Source organism: Periophthalmus magnuspinnatus, chromosome 7 (genome assembly GCF_009829125.3).
Source record: "Periophthalmus magnuspinnatus isolate fPerMag1 chromosome 7, fPerMag1.2.pri, whole genome shotgun sequence".
NCBI classification, from domain to species: domain Eukaryota; kingdom Metazoa; phylum Chordata; class Actinopteri; order Gobiiformes; family Gobiidae; genus Periophthalmus; species Periophthalmus magnuspinnatus.
The window spans coordinates 8,789,346-8,807,156 of NC_047132.1; the positions used below are offsets into that span (position 1 = coordinate 8,789,346).

Here is a 17,811-nt window from a genome sequence, read left to right on the forward strand (position 1 = left end):
AAATTCCAATCTGGATTTAAGATAGGACAAAGCTAGGTCTGAACAAAGACAAAATCTAGAACAAATTCCAGGACAAAACCGCTTTAAACCAGGACCTTAACAGAACTAAACCAGGACTAAAAAAACAACTATGATTAGTATCAACTCACAGTATTTCAGTATTTTAAAAAATCCTTAAGGCCATTTCAGTGTGTGTAGTGGATGGAGATACATTTGGAGGGATGAGTAATCTTCCACAAACATTGACAAAGAGGGAGAGTTTGTGGGGACTTACTTGAGACAGCCGGGGGCCAGGGGGCGCTGCCATCATCCTCTCCACTGGGCAGATCTGTAACACGAGAAGAAGGAAAGGGTCAATGGACTGACTGACAGAAATACAGAGGACATGATAATACTCAGAAAGAGCCAAGTAATGGCAATGTAAGTCATAATTTGTATACAATGAGAAAACATGTATAGTTTGGCTGAAATGTTGCACAGTATGGCATTATAGTTATCTACATTGCATTTACTCAGTTTTTAGTACTGCTTGGTGACACCGCCTTTAGTTTAATGCAATATTGTGGAATGATAAAAATTACATTGGACTTAATAAGTAAGATCAGAAAGTGGCATTGTTTTTTCTATGTTCTATCGGTGACTCTGGTTTTAGACTGACAGTATGTGATACATGCAAATGCAGACACATTAGCGGGATTGCACAGTGAGTTCATCGATTGCTGATTCATGTGTTATTAGGAAGTTACGAGAGTTTGTGATTTAAACAGGGACAGCCACAGTAAATCTCTTAATGGAAACTACAAACCCCTGTTTATGGAGAGTCTTAGTCATGTAACTCAAAACAAACAAAGAAAATCCCAACTCATCTGGACCAAGTCTGTGACGATTCCTCAGACAAATTACATAAGAATTTTGCAGTAACTGATGTGATGAGTTTGTCCCTCAGGAAAAGTGGTTTAATATGATTTATTCTGATATTGGTCAAAAGGGTGTTTAATTTTGGATATGTATTTATCCAGTGGTAAAAAATATGAATGGTTAGTCCAAAAAGCATTAATTCAATTCTCTGTCCAAACGTTGTACTGATATTTTTATAAATATATCCATAATTTTCCTACAAAGCTACTCTGATTCATTTTGACACCAACACTGAATTCCTTTTGAAGGCCCATGTGTGTCAAAGTATGTATTCAAACACACCACAAAATCTGCATTACTTTACCAATCCCCAATCTAAAAAAATGACATCTGAAATTTGGAAACAGAAGTTAAAGTTAAAATCATACTTCATAACATTTTCCATGGAGAGAGACGAGATTTATGCCAAACCATGAAATATTATAGCCAAAGGAAGAACATTTCCATGGAAACAAGCAGGTGGTCGTCCTTTTCCAGACCAAATAAGGGTCATATTTTAAGATCAGAGCACGGATGGATGTGTGTCTATGTTTTAATGGTAAACAATCATACAAAAAAACCCCAAAAAACATTGATTTATTTTAGTCTATTCCTTAGCTAAAAAGTTTAAATAATGACAGTCTTTGCAATCTGTTATATTGAACAATTTCTGTCAAATATTTGCTTAAATGGTCCTTTAGATATTGCTCCCAAATCGTTCTGTCCTGCACATCCATCTCCCCCCTTCTTTGCACTGACTTTATAATTCAGTTCAAAGCCTGATGTTAAGTGTAATTACTGTGGTTTGTGGTCACTCAGCTCCACTCACACTCACCTCCTGAAGCTTCATCAGCTGCAAAGTCTTCGTCATCGTCCAGTAAACTGTGCGACGCCTGCACCTTTTTCTCCGCCTCCAAATCCTCCGGCACCGGGACCTCCCCCCACACCTTAGAAGCCCGGGACACCTACCACAAACAAACAAAGAAGAGATTTAAAAAAAGGTTTAAAAGGACGGGAGAGGTATTGTAACGTCCCGCTGCAATCAAATGTAAAGGAACCACAGCGATGCATGAGTTTACAAAGATAATGCGTCTGGCTAGATTTACAATGTGCTTTCATTGTTGACAACGGTGACCTACATACAGTTCTGGCACACTACCAGTTGGCAGGTGCAGAGATCAGAATGACAACATGACAAATCTATTTAAAGCTCCTATATAATGCATTATCTTGGGCTTTTTAAAATACTATATATAATGCATGTATGGAAATGTGTGCATAACATTATACTGAAGACTCAATCCAATTCAAGCTCATTTGTATAGGACATTTAAAACAACTTAAGCTGATCAACGTGTTTCACATAAAATTCAACAAAAAACAATAATAGAGATTAAAAATATATATATATGCAGCATAGTTATAGTTGTAAAGGAAATCCAAATATTGTGAGATTATTTTACTTTTTAGAAATTACTTGGCTTTGAGATCTCTCTCCTTTGAAATCTATCACACCTTGTATCGTGTCACATCCTTAGTCTAAAATGTATGTCCTCTGGTCGTCTCAAATTTCCATCAGATTTCCATCATTCGGGGTCTGACATTAGGAAGAGATGCGGTTGGACCCATTTCTTGCAAGAAATAAACTCTTTGTCTTTGCTTCAACATTCATCAGAGCCTGCAAATGGAGTCTTATTTCCGCAACAATGGTCAAATTAGCATAAATGGATATAATGGATTTGATTGAAGGGTTCCAGACATATCTATAGGCCAAAAATATTCTATACAGATGGTTTAAATGCAGATTTTTGATTATAGGGTCTCGTCATTAATAGAAATAAGGTTCAGGTTAAACATTTGTGAATTTATCTTGCCAACCTCAAAACCACCAATAGTGAACACAGGAAAGTTTTTAGAACAAAACTAGTACAATGAAGTAGTAAGATCTTTAAAAACAGATATATAGCAACATAGAGAGGTGATAACAACAATCAGGTAATATTAATTCAATCCCAATTTATGTGAATACAAAATGCCTTCTGTTTTACAATATGAACTAAATACTACCACGTATTTATGTTTTAAAGTTGCAAGTACCATTTAAAGTTAGCATAGTGATCTTGCCACATGCTTTCACAACCTACATATCAACACACAAGCAGATACATTGGCAGAGATATCGAAATGACTTAATCACACAAATCTGTTTACTTAACAGATCTGGCCCGTGGCGTTATGATAACACATCTCCTCCAGTACTTCCTCTGCACTGTATAATCAGGGAAATAGTGTCTCATGGAAAGACTGTGTCACCTGTTGGAGCAGTACAAACGTCTCAAATGGAACATCTCCAAACAGGCTCTTAAATACCTCTCTGTGATCCCTGTGTCATTTAATGTGCTACTGAATGGAGCAAAGGAGAAGGTGTTACAGAGGGAGGAGGGAGAGAGGAATCTGATACTGATAAACGCCCCAGGTGATGGCAAGGTACAATTTCACTTTAAAAAGGTGCACTATACAACTTTTCATCACCTATCTATTTGTTTGCAAGGATATGTTATTGCTCCACAGTATGGTATTCCTATTATTTATTTAGCTCTGTGGAGAGGCAATATCACTTACTCTGACCAGTAAGTTGGCCTGGTAGCGTCACATTTATTTGTGGGCATTTAATCTACATTTCCATTATTAACACCATCCTGCTCAAGAATTACAGGTGTAAATTATAACACACAGCTGCTCAAAGTGCTTCACATAAACAACAACAAAAAACAAATATACAGATAATGGCTAGTATTAAATGCCAGGGAGAAGAGGTGGTTTTTTGCAAGAGCCATGAACTATCCAATATGTAAATCCACACATTGAACCTGATCATTTCTATTAGCAACTAGGACTCGCTACTCACTTCATCAAATAAGTTAAAAAAAAAGTTAATTTGAACAATATTCAAATGCTAATTTTTGAGTGTCACGCAGTGCAGTTTTCACAGTCATGACGCTGCATGTGATGTACCTACTGCAGCGGCCGAGTGTGAACCACAGAACATGAAAAATAGTAATTAAAGGGAGAGTAAATATAGTGTGAACATGTGCGAGCCCTAAACACCAAAGGAACTCTGCAGGTGGTGGGTACAAGGCAGATTTATTTTAATGCAGTGAAGCAGATGCTCCTTCAAGCTCCTTTCACAAATTAAAGTCAATATTGAAGAAAAAGTAAGTCTAATTTATCTGTTTATGCCACATCACTTAATTTAGAAAGTTTGATTTCATGGAGCTGGCATTACACTTGAGGAATGGTGATCTATTTTACAACGGAAATTAAAGGTGTTCATGAAGCTACTGTTTGATGTATCAAATGTTTTCACACAAGTTCTACACTAGGACTAAACCTGGACTAAACCTGGACTAAACCTGGACTAAACCTGGACTAAACCTGGACTAAACCTGGACTAAACCTGGACCAGAACTAAACCAAACCATCAGGACTTAACATGATTTGATCTAGGTTTGAGCCCAGTTTGGTGTGAACACAAAGGATTTTGTTCAAAGACACAATCACATGTATTTCAGAATGTGTCTGTACAGAGCTAAACTACAGGATTTATGCAGAATAAGACAGGGTATTCTGTTGTTTGTGGAAGAAATTATGGAACTTAAAAATTGCCGTCTTTGTAATTTGCTAATTGAGTCCATTCAAATAGTTATTTGATTTATTTGTGATTAAACTTGCAGCATTACTGAACAACCCTAACATCTGATATTCTCAAATCCCTATTTTAAAAGGTTTCAGGCTGAATTATCAGTGCTCTTTTAAGTCTCTCTATCACTTACAGATAGCAGGATGGTCCAATTTCTCCTCTGATATCTCACTCCTCTTAGGACCACTCACTGTGCAGAGGCAGAAGAATGGACCAGCACCTCCACTCTCCCTCCTATCTCCCTCCTATGTGCCTCCTATCTGATCATCTTGATAAAGTCTATTGTCTGGGGCCAGAGCAACCACAAAGAGGGTCTAATCTCTCTCTCAGCTTCAGTCTGCAGAGTGGAGGGGCACAGGTTCAGATAGTGCCTGGCAGAGCGCCCATCTGGCATTCGGTGCAGCCCATGCTTCCCAATTCACATTTCCATCAACACGGTCATGGTAGTTTTCCTATTTAAGTGGCTGGAGCTAATAAATAACTTCATGTATCCCCTCAAATCCTCGCTCCGCTCACTGACCACCCTTATAACAACAATCCCGGGACATTTTCAAAGGGAAAGTGCTGACTAAACACATTCTTTTCAGCTGCTCCGACCAGCCAACCATCAGTGATCATCTGTGCTTCCCACTGCCTTGGGATGTAACCTCCTCCTGGTGTCCCGCTGGATGAGGGACTAGTGTGGTCGAAAATGACATCCTAATTAATACTAAATGATAAATTGGGAAATGGTCAAATTTTTATACTGCGCTTTTCCACCTTCAAGGCACTCAAAATGCTTTACATCAAGGAACCACGCTGCCTTTCACACACATGGGCAAGACACTTAACCCACCTCACCCAAGGACACACCGACAGCATTCATCTGTGAGAGCTGGAATCGCACCATCAACCAACCATTAAACGCTCTACCAACTGAGCTACTGTCACCCAAAAAACTAAATAATCGATATTGCAAAAAATCACATTAACAGGACAAAATTTGAACTTTCCTGAGCAGTTTTAATACTATTTTGAGCTTTATCAGAACAAATCCAAAACCTCCGGCTAAGATACTACTAAGTTCTATTGTTTGTATCTGAAAATTACATTGTAAAAAGGAGCATTTTTTCTTCATTTTCTTCAAGCTTTAAGTGCCTTTAAGGTGGAAAAGCACTGTATAAAAATATGACCATTCACTCATTTTACCACTGAACCCATTTCAGATCAATATTGCAGTTTACAATGAACAAAATGTGCAAATAGCGATCTATGTATAAATATCCCCCAAAAAACCCAATGTGTCCGCTTTAAGAGCTGCCCGTCTGTACCCGACATGACTACAAGACGTTAATAAACCTGTTAAGTATTTATGAAGTCCCATTCGCTCCACGCTACTACATTCTAGCAGTAGTCAGAGTGTGAACTTTGCTCAGTCGTAGTCAAGGCATGTCGGCTGTGTCAAAGTTATCTCTCCCTCAAGATAAAGGTCCTGACTCTATAATTCTTCACTCTAAGCCCTCCCAGCGCTCACAACACTGTTAGCCTATGGGAACCTCTCTCTTTTGCCACTTTTTGCAATATTCAAGACACATATGGCAACCAGGTACACCCTTGAAGGACTTATACATAAATATTGCAAACACGTTGTACAGAGAAACACACACCATTCAGGTGAGAGGAATTCCGCTGTTTACTTATGAATAACTCCACTCATTCAATACATACTGTTTGCCTTACAAGAATGGGCATGATCTGCAAGAAACGTGACGGACAAACCCATAGCATGATTTTGATCCTAAGGAATAGACACGATTCTCAATAAAGAAAAAACACTCTTTACTGTGATGTTGAAAATGACATTCTATCACTTTCATTTACATTACCTTATATCTGCGTTCAGGAAAGGTTCATTTCTGTCCTCTGAATGTGACTTTTTTAGTAACCGATACTTGTTCAAATAAGTACCTAATTTCGATACTACTTTTAATAACTTTTATCTGATTTTGATACTTTTGACAACTCTATAGCCAGTGCATAGTTTTACACTTTAAATGCCTTGAAGGTGGAAAAGCGCTACAAAAAAATGTGACCATAACCATGACATAGTTTTCTAGCCAGTTTTCTTTGCTAAGAGCAGAGGAAATTGCATTCTTGTCCACAAGCAGGAGATAAGAATAAGGGCAGAGAGTGTTGTGGAGGTTTCGGCAGATGTCTTGTAGCTGTAGGCCCGCTGTCATTCTGAACGCTGGCTCACGGCGCAGTTTTCACAACCTCACGACAACACAACCTCTGAGGCCCTCTCCCTCGTCTGTGGCACAGCCTGTTGCACAGCCTGTTGCACAGACTGGAAAAGACAGAGTTTTATGTACCACCAAAGCAGTTTCAGTGAACATAAAAGCTAACTGCCACATAAAAGACTCACAAATTGCAACCAACTAGTCAACTGCACATATGGTAAGTTTGCACTATGTAACTTCTCTCTGTTTCCATGGAGATGATGTTGTGGTGCCCAAAATGTTCAACAATATAAATTAGATTGACTCCAGTAGGTCAATTTGCAAGTCAAAACTACAGAGAGGCAGCAAGACTATGTTATTCAAGGTGCCTCAAAAACACTTTGAAGATCTACTGTGCTTGTGTTTGATATACAGCTATAATCTACGACACCTGTGGATCTTTGTTATAATTTACACATTTACATCGCAATATTAATCTAAAACGACTTAAAAGAAAAAAGTCTGCTCACTTCAGCATTAGAAGGCTATGGTGCCCAATGGGAGCTGACATCGCCGTAAACATCATGACAACAAAGAGTCGGTACCTCCTATGGATAGCTGCAGATCATGTCGGAGAGTAAAATGACTATGCAACACTGCAGAATCCTGTGCATTTCATCGATTAAGAAATGAAACTGGAGAAAAGGTAAATACAGAGCAGTGGGTGTATGCCGGTGGTGGTGAAAATGGGAACTGATCAGCAACATGGCATCTTGAAAATAAGTGATTAAAGATTGCTCAAACATGCACGAATCACTCCAAATATAACTTAAGGTGAGTAAATGGTGAGGCGAAACAACTATAACATGGGGAAAGCTCTAAAAAAGTTGATTTTGTATAATACTTCTGGTTTACATTAATAAAAGACAGTCTTCAAAGTTAGTCAATTATTGCTATTATTGATACCATACCATGGACCTCTCCTGGGCAAATGATTACATTGACATACACAATAGGTGAATTCTCCAACTAGTACTCGGAAAAGAAAGTAACCAATTGCCCCACAAGTATATTTAGTAATGTATTAGTATTCAGTATTCAGAGTTCAGTATTGATTATATGAACGTAAACAGGACAGACTTAATCATTGCCATTTAACACAAAAACAGCCCAATGTTTTCCTCCAAAGCCTGAACTCCAAACCATATACTTCCACTTTACTTTATACCCCGACATTATCATAGACGATCATAAATGATTAAAACTCAATCTCGATTCAAATTCAATTAATCGCCCCACCCCAATTTGACCTAACGATCCCTAATGCCACTACAATATTTCCAGTCTCCTCTCTGTGAGACACACATGTTGCAGAGATCACACCCCCACACGGCTGGCTCCATCAGGGTGACGTCCAAGTCTGTCCACACATCGTGAGAAGAATTCTGTGAGGGACCGGGATCGCCCACTCGGATAATAAACGCACTGGTGCAGCTGCAGGACAATCTGTGAAAAATGTCCTCTCTCCAACGCTAATGTGGACGCCTCGCACCACACAGAAGGACAAATCGTCTCTGAAGGCACATTGTTTCCGGACAGAGATGCTTAAAGTGTTCCCAAAAGCCCCCAAACCACCAAACTCATGACTACTTACTTTTTACATTTAGGTTAGTTCAGAAATATAGGAAGATTGAGTTGGAAGGATGTCAAAGTTGGACACTGTGAGAAGACATGACATAACTATAGCTCGTGAAATCCCATTTTTACTTTCATTCTGTAAGTACTTTAAAGGGCCCATATTATGTTATTTTCTGACAAATGTTAGACTGAGTTCTTCTCTCAAATGGAAAACACTCTGTTCCACCTTGTGATGTCATGTGGTAATACAGGAAGTGCTCCACTGTGGTTTTAAAGTATACACACTTTCACTAGAATCATCTCTGTTGAACAAAAGGTAAAATGTAGCTGTTAACTTGAAAACTACCACTTCATGACATCACAAGGTGGAACAGAGCATTTTGAGCTTTGGAGATGTAAACAGACTAATAATTAATTAAAGGATTACTCAAACATGAAACAAAACACAACTCTAGGTATGTTTTTGAGGAGGTAAAAAGATATAACATGACTTAACGCCCACATGAGTCAATTTTACATAAATTAGGACCTTTAAATCTGTTATCACCTTTAGGAAAATGGGCTGTATCCCATTCTCTCATGTAACAATAAAGTAAAATTGATTTTGCATAAGTGACAATATATTTAAAAAGCAACTCGTAGGGTTAAAATGAGACCGTTGCGCGCTGTCTGCATCTTAAAAAAGTGTTTTCATCAAGTGCACTGTTAGCATGCTAGTTGATATTTGGATTACAGTGACCGCACAACTGTTTTTTGGCTTGTGTGAAAAGAGAGCTTATAAACTTATTGCAGAGAATAATTAGGTTGCTTGAAATGCATAAGGTAAGAGCAGAATAACTTTGGACCACTGCAAACTAGTTCTGTTTATCACATTTTTAAGTAGAAATTTGGTTGGTAGTGCCTTTAAAGTTTTTGGGAATAAAAAAAACAAAAAAACCTTCGCTGGCAGTTTGCTACAGTTACTATTTGAGTCAGCTGATCCAAGCGAGTGACCTTTCGAAAGACTAAATCTCCAGTAGATGAATTCCCTGCCCTCCCTCAGTTACACGTCTCCCTTTCAAACAATATCTTCTTAGACGGTACTAAACAGGATTGGAATGTAAATGCACAAAGCATTAGGTAGATGAAAGCTTGACACATATTCTCTTTATTAAGAAACTGCTTAAAAGTAGGAGCACCCCGAGCACTGCCAGGCACCACCAGGCCCGAAGCACGCCGCTCAGTGTGGGATATCAACTCACGTAGATGTGTTGCCAGATTATGATACTAAGCAAAACAAACTTTACTATGAAACAATATGGACTGAGTTGCAAATTGACATGTTACATTTGGATTTAATACAAAAATTGGTGGTCTCTATTGACCTTACTCTGTCCCGCCCACTTTTGCCACTAAATGCTACTAAACCGTGCTTTTATTGAGCGTGAGTCCCATTATATATTCTGGGAGGCTTTAAAACGGATTTGTAGTCCGTATAGAACTTACTTTCTGTCAAGATCAGAAGTCCCATGCAAAATAATACAACCCAAATAACGATGACAGCGCCCACGGCAACTTCCAGAAACTGGGGAATACAAGGTCAAAATACTACCTTCATATCAAACTGATTCTGTCTTCAGATGTTTTATTTACAGTAAAGGTTAAAAGTCAAATATAAGGTATACTTTATGACTCATTGTTTAAAAAGTGCCGGTGGGGCTACCTGCTGGGAGAAGTATCCAAACACTGGTAGGAATAAACATGGGACGTCCTTTGAATAAACATTTGCCCACCAATCTGAAGGTCTGCGCTTTGGTTCTTTGAGTGTGTGTCGTTATTATTGGTGGTTTTCAAAAGGTACGGTAAAATGAGAGCCACGCCTTGGATAATCTGACCCAGGGAATCTCTGGCTAACTTGCGGCCATCAAAGTTTGAGCAAGTGAACACCTAAAAGCAAGAACCAAGTAAGTTTTAGTGACTAGACTAATGTGATATGTGCAAAAAATTATTCAAGTATTAGAAGCCATGTCATTTGAATCATAGTTTAATGATTTTTCTTCTTCATTGAGTTGATAGATTCATGCATGTTTGAGTAGTCCTGCATTATCTGCCAATTTTAGGCTTGAGAAAATGTCAGAAAATGTTTTTTTCAAACAGAAAGTCAGAGGACACATTGCAGCTATAAAAGACGCTGTACCTGATTTTTACTGTCTTAAAAACGAAAAACAAAAAAAATTGTTAAGTTTATAGTTTACAGTGGTCCAAAGTTATTCCGCACTTACCCAAGTATTCACCATGATGAGTTTAGAAGGGCTTTCCCAATTTCAGAAATCACAGCAGGGTTTTGCTGTAATGGTAAAGCTAACAACAACTTGCATGCTAATGTGGACTTCCTGGTTATGAGACAATACAATGCTTTATAATTAGAGGCAGACGGCACGCAACGGACACATTTAAACCTTAAGAGCTGCTTATACGTCATATATCTGTTCAGATTAAGACTCATTTTTCTCAAATACAAAGAAAAAATCGGATACAGGGCCTTTTTGAGTTGGATATGAAAAGCAATAATTCCATTGTCACACCTGCGAAAAATGAACAACAAGTCTTCCGTCACGTGCACGTGCCCAGTTTGGAGGAGGATAATATTTCCTGTGTTTTTAACCCTTTCCTGGGGTCATGGTTTTATCGTCAAACTGACAGGACTTTGCGGTGACATTAAGCACCTGATGAGAGAAGCCCTTGTGGCGCTCAAACTCTCCACACTCTTTTAATCCAGAGTGATGTGGCCGAGAGGAAACTGAAGGAGGCTCTTCATTCAACACACAAACACGGTCTGACAAAGGGGGCCGATTGTCCTCACATACTGTTCCATGACTAATACAGCGGGGGCAACCAGCGCGGGGGGCTTTCTTGGAAAAAGCTTGTAGATTTTTGGGGAGAGGGAGAGGTGGGGTTAAATAGAACCTATAGAAAATATTGTGCATAAAGGGTTTGAATTGTGATTGAAAAACATGTCTGTGCCTTGGACTAGTGATATGGTTATAAAAATCTAATTCTGATCACTTTTCTGTGGCGATATTGTCTAGCAAATCCAGAATGATACCTCTCTGTATTTTTTTATACAGGTTTACATCAGTCTGACACATTTGAAAGATAGGAGCTCATTGGTCACCTATGATTTACAAATAAAATCACATTTATCTCACCTCAGACTAACAGTTTAATGCTTCGCTCATTGATTCTGCAGAAATCAGCAATGTTTTTCCAATGAGGAGGGACCATGCCTGTTCCTGATTGGTTAATCCACCTGTCAATCACGCCCACTTGAAAAAGGTTTTAGTTTAGTTTAGTTTTAGAGCAGAATTGTATTTTACCAGTGATTTATATAAAAGCATTCAAAAAGATAACCTAGATATGGTTTTGATTTAAAGATGCTTCAAATCAGTTTCTACATTTAAAAAACACTTCAGCTGATCTAAGTGCTTCACATAAAAAGTCAAACAAAAAAAAACAAACATACAGATAATACAAAACAGAGAAGAAACAATAAAACACCAAGACAATCATCCAAGTATTATCAATTCTATGTTTAATATTTATAACTTCAAATCTTCAAGCAAATCTAGAGTTTATACCACATTTTCACGAAACATTATCCAATTATTAAATCAAGGATATCCAATTGTTTTCATTTAGGAGAAAATGTCTTTTTTTCCCCCATGGAGTATTGTTAAAGCAGCACTTTGTGACAAATCAGATAGCAGTGCACTGTCTGCATCTAATTATTAAGTATTTCATTGATTGCAGCCCCAGGCGGAGGAGCCAAATGCAGACAGTGAATTGACTGGTGATCCCCCTGCTTCACTCTGCAGTCTGTAAAAAGCTGTTAACCTGTGCACTCGCTCGATAATTAATATGAATATTAACAATGTGCTAAAGGGTTTGTGAGAGCTAGTCAGATAGATTGAAATACCTACTTTCTTGTGGTTGGAAAATCTGATATGGATTTCTTAACAAATGAGGGAGGTGGGTGAGCCGTTGTGAAAATACATACTTTGTAGGTCTGTCATGATAACAGCATCTGAAGTGGGATATGTAGGTGAAGAAAATATAGACGATAAATGAAAATACTGAAATTAATTGATTCCAGTGACACCGTTGACCTTATTCTGCCCCGCCCACTTTTTCTGTAAACGCGACTAAACTGCGCTTTCTTTGTGGTTAAGTGGGAATCCCGTTCTTTTCAATGGAGAGTTTGGGAAAAGTTTTGTCACTAAAATATTATATAAAGTAGGTTGATTTATGTCAAATGTTCAATGTTCATGTGCAACAACAAGTCAACACTGAACCGATTCTCTGAGAAGCTTCAAAACGGCTCTGTAGTCCATGTAGAACTTATTTGTTGCCAAGCTCTGCAGCCCCATAAATAATACAATCAAAATGACGATGCCGGCGTCCATGGCAACTTAAAGGAGATTAAAGGAGATTTATCCCCAAAATACTATTCTAAATGTACAGTATTATTAAAAAAACATGAATAAAAAGCAGAATAGTAATAGTATAGTAGTTATAGTCATAATTATTTAGAGTATATTATTAGTATTTATTTAACTCTCAAAAACAGGAACAGAACATCTCGAGGCCCGGGGACCAATTGCGAGACAATATTTTGTGGCCCGCAGGACAATATGAAAGTTTAATGTTAGTGTGGCATTACTATGTTGCATGTAGAAGTTTCTGCCAAATCGGTAAACCCCAAACACACGTGTCACTCGTGCTGTGTACTTCCGTCACACAAAAGATTCAACAAATAACGATGTATATCCATAAAATCCAAAAGAATTGGAATATTTCTTCATGTTTTAACAAAGATTTTTTGTGGAATACCTGATGCGACCCAGCTTCCCCCAGACTCTGCCTCCTGCGGCCCCCAGATAGTTTGAGACCCCTGCTCTAAAAGCTCAAATCTCATTGCAGTACAGAAAAATAACAAAAAAGTACCAAATGATAAATAACCCCCAAAAATGATCGTTCCTGCCGCCAAAATATATAAAAAACGTTGATTAACCAAATGCTTTAACTGAGTGTCCTTTTAGCAGCAACATAGTTCTGAGCTAAATTTCAGTTTTAATCTTTATTCCCAAAATCAGTTCAGTCCTTCTCGGAAAAACCCTACAAGTAGACCTTTGGGGCGGAGGAGGGAGCAGGGGGGGAAGGAGGAGGGAGGGAGAACAGAGGGATAAGTCCACATTTCGGAGCACATGCCTGGAGTTCCTGCGCAGACGTCTTCCCCCAGGTCATTCATTCAGCCCCCCACACCAGGGTCAGGCTGAGCGGGTTACAGCCCTGCTCCACTGGAAAACAGCTTTCGCTTCACTCTCTCGACAATACGCTGCATTCATGTCAAACTTTCAAGTACAGAGCAGGGGTCAAAATAAATCTATCGTCAAGACCCTATTATTTAAAAGTGCACTACGTAACCTTTCTGGTAGAGCGTCTGCCATCTTATGTCTGAAATGTTGCACAGTATGGCATCAAACTTAACGATGACAATGGAGACGAGAAATCAGTGCGTCATATCTGTGGAGAGGCACCCTTGGCGGTCACTCTTTCCTCAAACTTCGGTAATGTAACAAAAGCTAGATAGAAACGTTAATGCCATACTGTGGAGCATCCCAGGAAAAAAAATACCATCTCCATGGACACTGGCAGGTGTTGTGACCTTCATCCGAGAAGTTACAGCTAACAGCAAGCAGCATGCAAATGCAAACTTCCTGATTTGTGGACAATAAACAGCTTTATATTTAGCTGCAGATTGTATATATCAGACGTACTTTGACCTCAGAAGCGGCTGGGTACAATTTATCTGCACTGGGGCAAGATAAATTTTGAACAAAGACATGGGGGAAAAAACATGTATAGGCAATTTAATTTGATGGCCTAATTAATTTTAATTCAAATAGTTATAATTGCATGTAAATAGAATAGCCACAATGCCACAGCTGGCTTTGATCAAACAGATACTGCAGGACATAAAGATGAGATTAAAGTTGTTATGCTTCTGTCTGCTCCTTCATGTGCCGTATTAGACATTAAAGGTATCCTCAAGCTATTCAATATGAGCTCTAAAACTTTAAACAATCTTTTGCCTTCCCACTCTCTCTTTAGTAAGGCATGTCTGACGAGGACCCAGCCTGTGTGGACTTGTGCTGAAGATAAAAGCACACAGGGATGAAACGGGGTGGGGACAAAGCTGCAATGTAAGTCTAAAAAACCTATTTGCAGATCAGAGAAGGTGTTAAAACTACATATTGAAATCTAGCCACTTTCTGTAATTGTTTAAGGCGGTGTTTCTCAAACTGCTGTACTTGTACCAATGGTGGTACGTGAGCTCCTTCAGGTGGTGCTTGGACAGCTCTTCAGTTTGTGGGTTTGGCTGATTTTGAGTTAATTTTATCAATTTTTTTGTCCTCCTTTGGATCATTTCTTATTTCAAATTACAGTGGAAATTATGTATCCCACTTTTAGACCAGGTTTAGCCCTTGATTGGACCTGAAATAGTCCTATTATAGAGCTCATTTAGATCTGGTGCTACCCGGAAAGCCATATCTTTTCTTTGGTGGTACTTGATATGAAAAGGGCGACAGTAGCTCAGTTGGAGCGTTTGTTCACTCATTCGAAGGTTGATTTGAAGGTTGGCGTTTCAAATCCTGCTCTTGACATAAACATCATGAGTTGATGCAGGTTGGTGGTGGCATTCCAGCTAACAGCGATGAATGCTGTTGCTGTGTCCTTGGACCAGATACTTAACCCTCCTCGCTCCCAGTGTGTGTGTGTGTACACTGGTGTATGAATGTGTGTGTGAATGTGTGTGTGGTTTCTTGATGTAAAGCGCTTTGAGATAACACAGTCTTGACTTGCTTTGTAATACAGTATGTGTTAGGATTTTGCTTTAGCCGGTTATCATGTTGAACTAACTTTTCTGGAGGAGGATCTGCCACCTGTGTCTATGGCGATTTTACTGCTTTGCCTGGGAGTTTCCACAGAACAGCATTAAACTTATCCGACCATTTTATACGTCAGTTCTGTGGTGAAACAACCCCAATCACAGTAAGAATACATGTTTTTTTAAGGCATTTTAGCAATAGCACCACATGTAATTGAACAAATTTTAAGTTTAATGCCATACTATGGAACTTTCATGGCAAAACAATAACATCTCTATGGAGACAAGCAGGTGGCAGAGCTTCCAGCATAAGAGGTATACAACACACCTTCAATAACAAAGGGGTTAGAGTGTTATACCATTCTTGACAATATGGCGCCAGCTGAAACATCCTAGTTGATTTTTATAATGTAATCTCTACTTGGACTGACAGAGGGCAAATACCTTACACTTTAGTCACTCTATATTTTTTACAGCTTAAATGGTCGGCATAAATGCTAGTCTCGTCTGATTGATGTAGAGCCCTGTCAACAAACTCTGACTTGTGTGTGCGTAAATCTGTCCCCGCTTCCTCAAAGCTCCGGTGAAACATGAAGCACTAGCATGTACCGGGTCAAAGGTCACATGGGCCGAGGGTGCTACACCGAACGCAGCACAGTGGGGGGGTGCAACGGGAGACCAACTTTAACGAAATATAATCATGTGGTTTTCGGTCTCACTGAAAATCAAACATTGAAATAAGTAGGAAATGGTCACTTAGCGCAGTGATTAAGTTGTAGCTCATGACGTTACTTCAGAGCTACAACAGTGACTCTTTGGTTCTGAAGAAATCTGCTGACTGTCTGCTGAGAAATCATACAAATAATATTTTGAATTTCTTCTAAATGACACAACTAGTTTCTTTTAAACTGTTTGCAGTGGTCTGAAGTTATTCCTCACTTAACTTATGCATTCATTGTCATTTTTCAGAGTTTATAGAGAGATCTGATTGGAGTTTTGTCTTTTCTCACGAAGTATGGAGGTAGACTGCTGAGATATAAAACTACAACAATTATGTAAAACTAAAGAGGGAGGTGTGTGAATTGTATAATGCAAACTAGAAACGCTTGCATTTAAAACAAGAACAAACTATTATGAGGAAGGAGATAAAACTGGGAAACTTTTGGCCAGCCAAATTGAAAAGTAAGAAAATAAGAAGATGAACAAAATCAACAAAATCAACTTATCGGAGAAACTAAAAGGTTCAGCTTTGTTCTGAATTCCATTACAAACTTTATCAATCAGAGGATGTATTACAGACTGTATAAGGAAGTGGACAAAGTGAGTAGCGTTCGGCTCCAGTCAATTGAAGCTCATCGAGGCTGGAGCAGTTATAAGGGTGAATTTGGAGCAGAGTTCCGACCACAGAACATAGCAACCAAAGAGCCACACTGTCAATCAAACTTGTTACTAACGCTAACAGGAGCAACCTCAGGGAAAGAAGGCGCCCGATTTGTCTGTTACTAATGGTCATATCTTGATTTGTGGAGTGGGTTAAGACCAAAGACCAAGATTTGCGGAGTAGAGTGGGTTAAGACCAAAATGATGAGGCTCACTGCAGCAGTTACAGAGAGAGGGGTGACAAATTTCAGTGTAAAGTGAATTGGATCCAGAGTTGATTGAGCTGCAAGTGTGCCCATGTTTCTATTTGGAACGTGGCGGCGAGCAGGTTAGCTATGAAAAAGCAGGAGCAGGAAATTAGAAAGGCCATATTTCAATTAAAAGATGGACAGTCTCCTGGTCTTAATGGCCTCCCCATAGAATACTACAAATGGTTTACTGACATTAAATGTTATCTCTGAATCATTTAATATTAAACCGCTTCCATCAACGTCTAAAGAAGCATTGATTACATTAATTCTAAAAAAAGACAAGGATTTAACCAAGCCTGCTAATTATCAACCAATCTCCCAATGTAATGTGGACGCAAAGATTTTACCAAACCTTCAGCAGCAACGCTTGATCTCGTGCTTTCTAGCATCATCTATAAAGACTCGGTTGGCTTTATGAAAAACAGGAGCTCTAGTGATAGTGGCAGCGCTTATTACATCTGATATGGCTTAACAAATCAGTACTCCACCCCGTCTCTGCGCTCTCTCTCTCTCTGGATGTGGAGAAGGACTTTGCCAGGGTGGAGTGGAAATAGTTATTTATGATTCTCAAGAAATTTGGCTTTAGCCCAAAGTAATTGGATACACATTATGTAAACCGATTTAAAAGCTTTAGTGTTGACGAATGGAATGACTTGTTACTTTCGAAAGATCCCAGTACATCCATTCCTGCTCTTGTGGAAAAGGTGCATATGTTTTCCAGAATCTCAGGATACAAAGCTAACTGGCAGAAATCTCTATAAAATATCTGAGCATTTCAATAGTTCAAGATGAGTGACGAGTTAGTGACTAAAAACATCA

The 17,811-nt window shown here is 38.8% G+C and overlaps 1 protein-coding gene across 8 annotated transcripts in view; it reads right to left on the bottom strand.

Annotated features, from left to right (window-relative positions):
- The window catches only part of hspg2 (heparan sulfate proteoglycan 2), a 179,653-nt gene that overhangs the window by 123,064 nt on the left and 38,778 nt on the right, over positions 1 to 17,811 (bottom strand). For all 8 annotated transcript variants that reach the window (XM_055223337.1, XM_055223338.1, XM_055223339.1 and 5 more), the window contains exons 2-3: positions 1,733 to 1,862; positions 275 to 328 (exon numbers count right to left, since the gene is read on the bottom strand). In XM_055223337.1, the coding sequence (XP_055079312.1) occupies positions 275 to 328; positions 1,733 to 1,862 (184 nt within the window). The remainder of the gene's footprint in view (positions 1 to 274; positions 329 to 1,732; positions 1,863 to 17,811) is intronic.